We start from the raw sequence: 10,413 nt of genomic DNA, 5'->3' as shown, positions 1-10,413 counted from the left end.
ACACTGGGGTTCTCATACGCAAATTATCACAAGTTTGATATACAGAAAACGGCAGAACATATTATGTGAGATGTGATTGGATTTGATGGAATGGTTCTAGAGGTATTATTATTTTTCGTATAACGGTTGCTCTAGAAAGAAAGTGAAGAACTCATTAGCTGTTTGGTTTTTAAAATATCGCTCTCACACAACCGAAGTTTCTTTTAAAGAGCTTCTAGTTTTACCACATAGATTAATCTCAGCACAAATGATTTATGTGAGTAATGATGTGAACACTCTGACAATTTGCTGAGTAATTCAATGAAAGTTTGATCAAATACAACGCTGTTGTATAACAACTGCCCAACATTAAATCTGATGAGGAGTCTGTTCTAAGTTATTGCTACACGAAACAGTAATGAGGCGAAGTTTTGCGCCAATCTGTTATCAACGGAAGCGCATCTTAAAATAGGCACATTAAGCTGACAAAAACGTAATTTGCTAACGAACAGTTTGTGTTTGAAAATCAGCAATAAATTGCCACATAAAACTGTTGAAATAACGTTTTGTCGATAAAAGTAATCATTTACTATGCCGAACATGGAGGCGTTGCGTAAAAACTTGCAATTTGTGCGATGCCGAGAAACATTGTGGACAGCACAAACAACTTTCGCCACTAACCTCTGCCTTGACGCATCCTAAATGTAAAGAAAAATGTCTTTGTAATATGCGAGTATTTCGGTCATGTCATTGTTAAGAGGATTTTTGCTTCTATATTTGGCGTGTAAATAAATCAGAAGACGGCAATGACGATAGTTCACTTGCTTGTATCTTTACTTATTTGTAGTTATAGAAAGCTAGGCCCATTGGATGTTAGTCTGATTTTCTTTGATTTCAAATCGAATCGGTGAATGGAAATTCTCGATAAAATAACAAAATATCAATAACAACAAAACATAAATATACTTGTAAATCTGCTTCTACAATATATATACATATGTTGTCTGTGGTTATATTTGAAAACGGAGATGCATAGGAAGTACTAAAGAGTGGTTTTTAGACGTATGATTTTCAGTGAGACCATATTATTACTAATATAGTGGTTCGGTCGACATATTCAGTCGACATAATCGCTCAGCAATTCAAGCAATCATTGATCGGTTCACGTTTACTCTAGTGAATATGCATACATGCTTTGAGACGACGTGCAGTGCGAACTGAAGACGATATTGCTGCTGTGGAATAGAATATCGAAGGATTAAACGAATTAAATTAATAATTAATTACGCAGGAGACTTTAAATTCTACACCAAGATGGTATAAGAGGGCTATATGGGATATATTTGGAGTGATCGACCGACTAAATTTAGGACGTCCCATTCTTCTATATGCCTATGTCACGCTACGAAAATGGGCGAATTCGGACAACCACGCCTGTTTCCCATATAACACAGTTTTATATTCCGGAATAAAATAACGGGATATACATTTGAACTAACACTTCTTCTAAAGTATGCCACTTTATGAGGCCTTATGTACTGAATATTTGGACCTCAGTATCTATAATTGATGTTTGATCAAAAATATCGATAACTATGTAATAAATATAACTGAATTTGAAGAAAACTCTTTCCTGGTAATCACTGTGTATCAAAAATGGTTTGAATCGGGTCAATAATACAATATAAAAAATAATACTGGTTGTCAAAAAAGTCTTGCGGTATTTTCGCTAGTTGGCGCTGAAAGCGCGCAGTTCTAGTTTTATTCGTCCCATCGGGTCATGCTATACCTTTTTGGAAAGCTCATTTCACGCGCTAACACGTGTTTGATTGATTGTCGTTTCTTTTAAGTCGTTCGTGAGTTATAGCGTCGCAAAAATGGAGAAAAATAAAGAGAAAATACGGCATATTTTACAGTACTACCACGATAAAGGCAAAAATGCATCTCAAGCCACGAATCCCACACCAAACTTGCGCTCCTTTACATGGCCACTGTAGTAAATGCCACAAGGACCTACTTGTCTCAGTCCTTGTCCCGTCCATCGCCTTTCGTTGACGGCGGTGATGTCATCCTTTATTTTCACGAGGACATCAACCAGCTCGGCAGCGACACCTTTCCAATTAAGGTACCGGACATTCCAGGTGCAAGCCCTCAAATCATAGTCCTTATTTCATTTGCCATGGTCGTCATAAAAGTGGGGTCTCTCATCCGAGGCTGATTGTTAGTTTTCATTGGGGGTGTTTTTTTACGTGGCGGGTCCTAAACCCAGCGCACAACCCTATGTAGTTCGCTTTCAAACGGATATTCTTAGGCTACCCAGAGGATACTTGGTCAAAGACCGGAAGTCGTATCGTTTCTGGCCACTCCCAAGTGAATGGCAATCAGAGAACTTTTCTCACTTGCGTGAACTACTACACATGATCCCATCCTCCAATTCTATTCGGTGGAATATTATTCAATAATGGAGGCTGGGTCTCAAGATGGGTGATAATGTTGCGAATAGTACGCTCAATAGGCCGATTACGTTGACAATAAGTTGAGCGAAACGCGCGAACACACATTCCTTACAGAACGTGAATTTTCGTAATAAAGTTGACCGATTTGTAAACGTAGTTGATACGTTCATCTTTCCGTGATGAAATCCAAATGTTCAGTATAGTAAAAAAAACAACATTTCTCACTCGAGATCTGAAAAGGTAGTTGCAAAACTTCATATCGAAAATCTGAGGGACTAATTTACATACAGATGGACGGACAAACAGACGGACATCGCTAACTCGACTCATTTCACATTTAAATACATACTTTATAGTGTCTCTAACGTTTCCTTTTGGGAACTATAAACATCGAGGCATACTAGAGATACCCTGTTCAGGATATAACAACTAAAATACACACTTTTAAAGCATTTCTACTAAAGAGTGAAAAATAATTCCTAAAGTGAACTGACTGATAAATACTTGTATTGTTGTGAGAAAAGTGTACTATGATCGATATATGGCACATAGCGTACAACGGTCACTATTAGTGTCAGTTTATATCAAAAACTATTTTTATATAATAGTTTGGGGTAAAATATGGGAATAATGCGATAAAAATGAAAATGTTCGTCCCGCCAGTTCGGTATTTTTAGAACAATATAGATCTAGATATTAAAAGTACGAGTATTCGAACTATGGCGTATTTGTAAAAAACAATAAAAAATTAAACTTGATTTCTAATTATAATTCCGTTATTAGTGCACAAAAACATTATTATCTGATACAATGCAGAGGAGATGACCACCTACCAAGTCAATCAAATGTGCGACGAGCTATCTCTCGCTCTAGCCATTCTGATAAATATAACAGTCGTAAAACGAGATATTTTTTGAAGTAATTGGAATCGAGATCATTACAATTAAGAGCTCGTACTTGGAGGGATTTCCTTAGAAAAAATATAATCGGTATTTTGACCAACTTTAATATACATAAGTACATAACCCGAATCAAAAATATATATATAAACTCTTCAACTGTCTATATTGGCAGCTAGAAATGTTTGAAAACATAATTCCCAGATACAACAGTCATTAACAGGTATTCAAATGCCTTGAATTTATAAATCTGGGATTCTAACACATACCTTCGTTTGATCATACTCCATTATTCAACGATACACCTTTGGTCATCACAAAGTTCACCCGAAATGTTTTTAAAGGATATTATCTTATGGAGCGTGTATGCTATTGATACCATTTGAATTTACGGTTCTATTCAGAAGGCTACGACTTCACATTCGTTTAGCTACGTGTATCACCATGCCTATAAATATCACTTTGCTTCAAGACCAAACAATGTTCATTGGCTATTTACTTTTGGCAAATCCAAGTTTTATTTATTTAACTTCTTATGTTGTTTTACGCCTAATACAATATAATCGGCTATAACGTTTTCGTTTCTACGCGAAAAAGTATTTTCATTGTGGTAAAAAGGTTTATTTTTGTAACGCTGTGATCCAATAACAGATGGCGCCACAGAAAATATTTTAGGTGTTAAATTTGTTGGGAACATAAGGTTTTCTGCATTTCCATGAAGGAGAAATCTAAATTTACTTACCATTTATATTACACATTTTTAGATTTCGTTGGAGAAGAAACAATTAGGACTCAATCAATCAACTCGCCTAACTGAAATCTCTCAGTTGAACCGAATGGAAATAAATAACAATTTTGCACTTACCATGCGTGCTCTAATGCAATCCAAAAATGAATGCTTTTAACTTCCGACTGGAAGCAGCAGAATTCAGTTTTTAATATTATAATAATAAAATATTTTTTTTCTTTTTACATAGCTAGAAGGATAGTTGCGAAATTTAATAAACAGTAGAATCCGCTAGACCTAAATATGTCAAAAAATAGGAACAAAAAAAGGTATTTTTTTGATATTTATTATTTTTCACAGATATTCAAAAAGCACAACATAATTTAACATTCGATCAAACATATGCATCTGTATATATCCTATTAAATAGTCTACAAGAAGTCAGCAAATAAGTGCACATTAACACCCAAATAGTTTACGTGCGAAAATCTCACAGAATCTTCAATAAAATCTAAATAGGTTGCCATAACATAACTGTACAGTTATTTTGGTAGTAATGTTTTCTTGTACTTGAATTAATACACAAATATTTACAATATTCAACTTTAATTCTATTCAACTTAATATTTATGATTCAACGCTTAACTGTGCACTTAAATAACGTATACTTTTGCTCTTTACTTTAAAGTTAACAATTATTATTTAGGTTTAGGTTGTTATACAAATTCCGTACAAATAATGACTTTCCATTTATTTAAGAATTAGTTTATATTTTTGAGATTACTTAGCTAAAATAAATAATTCTATATACTTACATAACATATTAATATGTATGTACATATAGTCAATTTATAGTTTATTATACAACTCTACTAGCATAATTAAATCATCTTAAATTCAAATAACTTTCTTTTAATATGTGTTATTCATCGTGTATAAATATATTTATATTACATAATTTCAGTTTTACATATTTTCACTATTTAAATATAGGACTCACTATTCACTTTCATTGAACATTTCAATTTAAATATTTTTTGATAATGCAATTGAACTTCTTCACACCACATTGTTTTCAACATGCATTAAATAATTTATCCTGAAAATGTTATTTAAAACCAATTCATCACTGCTATTAATAGAATTAATAGCAACTTGATGGATTATTGTTATTGTTATTATTGGATACACATAAGCCTCGTTAGCGAAATTATTTGCGAGAATTCCTGCGATACGGAATAATGAATACTTTACTATAAATATGGCTGACTTCGAAAACGTACGAGTACTACTGCAAAGTAGCGAGACGATACTCGTATGACTGCAGTATCATTACATCGTCTGTATGGAACATTAAACAACATTGGAAAATAAAGCGTTACTTAATTTGATGTTATAGAACACTTTGACGGCAAAGTTTACTTTTGCAGAAAACTGTTTTGTTATTGCAAGCGTACAAAGGTAAAAAAATATCAAATTAAAATCAAATAGCTTTATTATAAATAAATTATTTCGTTTCAACGAAATTGGAATCACTAACATCATTCAAAAAATATATTATATTCATGAAAATATGGTACGGAGGTTTACGAAGTCAGTCTATATAACCGACTTACCAAACGATAGGGAATTTGTGAAGTTTACAGAACACGAAAGACTTTATTTCAAGAGAGATCTAAACATATGTGCACTCTTTTAAGTAGGAATTTGGAACATTTTTGGTTAAGTATACTAGCTCACAATATTTCTTTTTATTTCACATTTTCACAATGTCATTAGCAAGAAGTAATGAAGAGCTGCTATAGGGTGTATCCGAACATTTCTTCTCGCAATGTCCAAAAATCAAAGCCGAGGGCTTACTTTCAGGTGTTGGCAAATTTTTATATTAAACAAGTAAGGAAGGGCTAAGTTCGGGTGTCACCGAACATTTTATACTCTCGCATGATAAAGTGATAATCGAGATTTCATTATCCGTCATTTACATATTTTTTTTATTTTGCTGTAAAATTAATTAGAATTAAATTCTGAGAGATTTACCGATATTTTCGGTGAAAAATTAGGTTAGGTTAGGTTAGGCACTGAGTTCTTCGTGTTCGATATCAGGGACCTTGAAAAGTTATAGTCCGATCACGACAATATTTCCACAAGGGATACATCAGCTCAAATACCGTATTTGTGTAAAGTTTTATTCCGCTACCATCATTGGTTCCTAATGTATGTATTATACAGAGAAGGCATCAGATGGAATTGAAAATAGCGTTATATTGGAAGAAGGCGTGGTTGAGAACCGATTTCACCCATATTTCGTACAAGTCATCAGGGTGTTAAGGAAATATTATATACCGAATTTCATTGAAATCGCTCCAGTAGTTCCTGAGATATGGTTTTTGATCCATAAGTGGGCGACGCCACGCCCATTTTCAATTTTAAAAAAAAAGTCTGGGTGCATCTTCCTTCTGCCATTTCTTCCGTAGAATTTAGTGTTTCTGACGTTTTCTGTTAGTCGGTTACCGCACTTTTAGTGATTTTCAACATAACCTTTTTTTTGAACTGTATATGGAAATGCCTGAAGGAAACGATCCTGTAGAGTTTGGTTGACATAGCTATAGTAGTTTCCGAGATATGTACAAAAAACTTAGAATGGGGCGGGGCCACGCCCACTTTTCTAAAAAAATTACGTCCAAATATGCCCCTCCCTAATGTGATCCTTTGTGCCAAATTTCACTTTAATATCTTTATTTATAACTTAGTTATGACACTTTATAGGGTTTCGGTTTCCGCCATTTTGTGGGCGTGGCAGTGGGCCGATTTTGCCCATCTTCGAACTTAACCTTCTTATGGAGCCAAGAAATACGTGTACCAAGTTTCATCATGATATCTCAATTCTTACTCAAGTTACAGCTTGCACGGACGGACGGACGGACAGACATTAAAAAAACAGAGCAAGTGGTTTTTTTGGCAAAGTCAATTTATTTTATTCAAAATAGTCACGGTCCAAAAGCATGTCGAACGAGTGTTTTAGCTCGTTGGTGCGTATGGCCGCCAGTATGCCGGTACAAGCCTTTTGAATGGCCTCTATGTCTGCATAACTCTTTCCTTTCATGGGCAAATGCATTTTTCCGAAAGGAAGAAGTCGCACGGTGCCATATTAGGTGAGTACGGGGAGTGGTTAATGGTTAAAATGTTGGATTCTGAGCAATTTTTGGTCGTCAGTCAATTTGTGCGAAACAAACCGTGCACACACCTTTCGTAAGCCCAAATGTTCGGTCAAAATGCAATAAATCGATGAATCGAATTCCATTTCCATGAATTTCAATGAAGATTTCGGATGACTTTTGATGAATTCACGCACAGTTTCGATGGAATTTCCGGTGATCACGAATTTTGATTGGCCCACATGTTGATCGTCATTTATGTCCTCACGACCACTTAGTAAACGTTGAAACCAGTCGTGCACTCTGCTACGGGATAGGCAACTTGTTTCATCAATTGAAACGTTTCGGAAAAAGTTTTACCAATTTTAAAACAAAATTTAATGTTGGCTCTTTGTTCGAAACTCATTTTCGCACCGATACACAAACATACTGACACTTAAAACGCAATAACTTCACTTCCAATCGATGAAATGTCATTGTCACTGAACAATCGATAAATATAGCAGATTCTAACGCACTAGTCGACATATAGATGGCGCCACCAGGGACGCTAGATTCAAAAAGTCCTGTTTACTTTGAAACGCATATTGTAAATGATATCTGGGGGCTTGTAAAGTTATGGTCCGATTTCGACAGTTCTTAGTTGTTAAATGCTTTGCTACTAATACACTCTTTTTACAAAGTGTTATTCCGATAACTTCTTTTGTACTTGACTGTAAAATAAAAGTATTACATGGAAATTAATAATCTAATTTCGCCCATTTTCGTCTCATATTCATATACATACATAAATATATCTGACTATATATCTATCTCGGTTAGTTCTAGGCGTGCCGTTTGGAGGAAAGAACATTATGGACCGACTATACACATTTTATGCATTAAACTATGGTATACACAAGATCAAACTTAATAAGATAACTAAGATAGCATAAGGCTTGAAAACATGATATAATTTTGAAAATTTTTGGACTAAAAATGCAAATTTTTGTTTGTGCAAATTTCTCTCTCAATATCTTCACTGGTATTTATATATTTTATAGTGATATGAGGAATGGACGTGGTTATTGTTTTCACGCAGTACGAGGATGGGCTAGCCAAACTTGTCCTCAGCAGACTTGGTGGATTAAGCTTTAATGGTTTAAGAGATATATATAATATTTTAAACCTATTACAGGACGAAGTCGCGTCCACTTTTTAACAAGCCACATACCCAGCCCCTCCTACAGCGATTCATTATACCAAATTACAGTGTAGTATCTAAATTATGACATTTTGAAGATTTCTGTTAACGACAAAGAAAGAACACATTCTAGTGCCCATTTTGACGCAAGTTTGATTAAGATATTTAAATTTTTACTTAAGTTATCTCCTCAATAGGAAGACGGACAAACAGTCACTAGGATTTCAACTAGTCTTGTTATCCTTATCATATACAACTATATCTATCTCGATTTGTTTTATAAGTGGTTATAAACAATGGTTAGGTAAAGAAATTGTTATATTCCGTGGCAACATTTTGCGGGTGTGTAAAAATAATGTGGCGGTTCGTGTTCTAAAGTCTTAGCTCCGACATGCCTGTCTATATATTGGAAGTTAACCAAAATCGAATGCTAATGTTGACGCCATTTTTAAAGCCTTACCGAACTTTCCGAGTTGGCATAGTTTCCAACCCGTTATGCGGAGTTAGGTAACGCATTTGAAGGTCGAACCGCATCTTCTTTAATTTTAATAGGAATATACTATAAATAATATTTTCTTATCAACTCTTTATTGTATTTTAAAATTTTCTTTTTAAGTAATGTTCTTTCATATTATAAAAATAAATACATAAATGTATAATTATGTACTATAAGTGTACATATATGTATATGATGAGTGCATGCAATAATAAATTTGACACAAAATTTAGTCAACATATAATTTTTTTTTTAAATACTTATAATTGACTAGTCTATACATATATATTTGTATTTACAATCTTAGTGCATAGAAATCAGAGCCCTAGCAGATATCACTCAAATTTTTTTTTGTGTTTCATTGTACAATTACATTTTGCCTTTTTATTTGTGTTTTGCTGTACAGTTTTCTGCTAAAGTGTATTCTTTCATTCGTTAATGTTATGTACATGTCAGGTTTACATACATATGTACAGAATTTAGCAGAAATGCTTTCCTTATAACATCACATGCACACCAGATACAATATTATATTACAGTACATCCACCGAATTCAGCATATATTGTTCCTGGAAAATATGTTTTATGCCATTTGCATGTAAAGAGAAAAAGAGAACGTGGAAATAAAATGTAAAACATATATTATATTAACATGGAATGCTTTGCATAATACATTTGTATATTTCACCGAAACTGTCAGAAACTACTAGTTGTCATTTTGGAATTAGATAAGCAAACGTTAACTACTAATTAGGAAAGTATTACTTTATATTTAAAAAATGTTGCCCACAACATTTAAAAAAACTATGACTACATACGTATAAGTGTATGTGTATATGGTGTATATATGAAATAGCAAATTTAATCCACATATCATTTTTCTCAAAAATGCTAACAATTAGTCTGTAAATGAAATTTTTCAACGTTTTACCAGCTATCGTCATATAGTCGTACTTGTAAAGAAGAGGATAACGAGGAGATACATATTAGGTTGTCAAATATCTCCCTTCCGCCTTTTTGTTTTCTGAATTTCGCGGCTATGTATAAAACGTTACAGAGCTTATATCTAGCAATACTATACATCTTTGAAAGCTCTTGACATAACCTACAAAACGACGCTATGCATGATTCTGATATTCTGAAGTTGCTGTCTAGATGGACACAGATTAACGAACCAAATGGCGCATATTGGATTAAATCCGATCACTGTAACACTTTTTATAAAGCATTGAATAAAGTGTAAAAAGGTGGAAGGGAGATATTTGACAACCTAATATAACGATCGATAATTGTGATTCTCGTTAACAAATTTTTCCGTTCCAACTTACCCCATATAAAATAAGTATTTCTGTAGGTTTGTTCGATTTAGTTATAGAATGACGTAATTTTTTTCGCTATTAAAAAGAGTTTCAACCTCCGATTGCTCGTGAAGAAATTTTCCTATGTTTTTCCGTGCTATTACTTTAACAAAGCTCAACATCACGTCGCAAAGTCAAATACATTGATTTGTCTGTCGAC

General features: G+C 33.8%; 1 protein-coding gene across 1 annotated transcript in view; it reads right to left on the bottom strand.

The window, feature by feature from the left end:
* Positions 1-7,250: 7,250 nt before the first annotated feature.
* LOC105225807 (neuropeptide F receptor) overlaps positions 7,251-10,413 on the bottom strand; it is a 63,589-nt gene continuing 60,426 nt past the window's right edge. Inside the window, exon 6 of the mRNA XM_049447149.1 lies at positions 7,251-9,464. Coding sequence (XP_049303106.1) covers positions 9,429-9,464 — 36 coding nt within the window. The 3' untranslated portion in view covers positions 7,251-9,428. The remainder of the gene's footprint in view (positions 9,465-10,413) is intronic.

The sequence above is a fragment of the Bactrocera dorsalis genome, chromosome 2, assembly GCF_023373825.1.
Source record: "Bactrocera dorsalis isolate Fly_Bdor chromosome 2, ASM2337382v1, whole genome shotgun sequence".
NCBI lineage: Eukaryota > Metazoa > Arthropoda > Insecta > Diptera > Tephritidae > Bactrocera > Bactrocera dorsalis.
The sequence above is the reverse complement of the archived record's forward strand: the minus strand, read 5'-3'. Positions and strand labels throughout refer to the sequence as shown.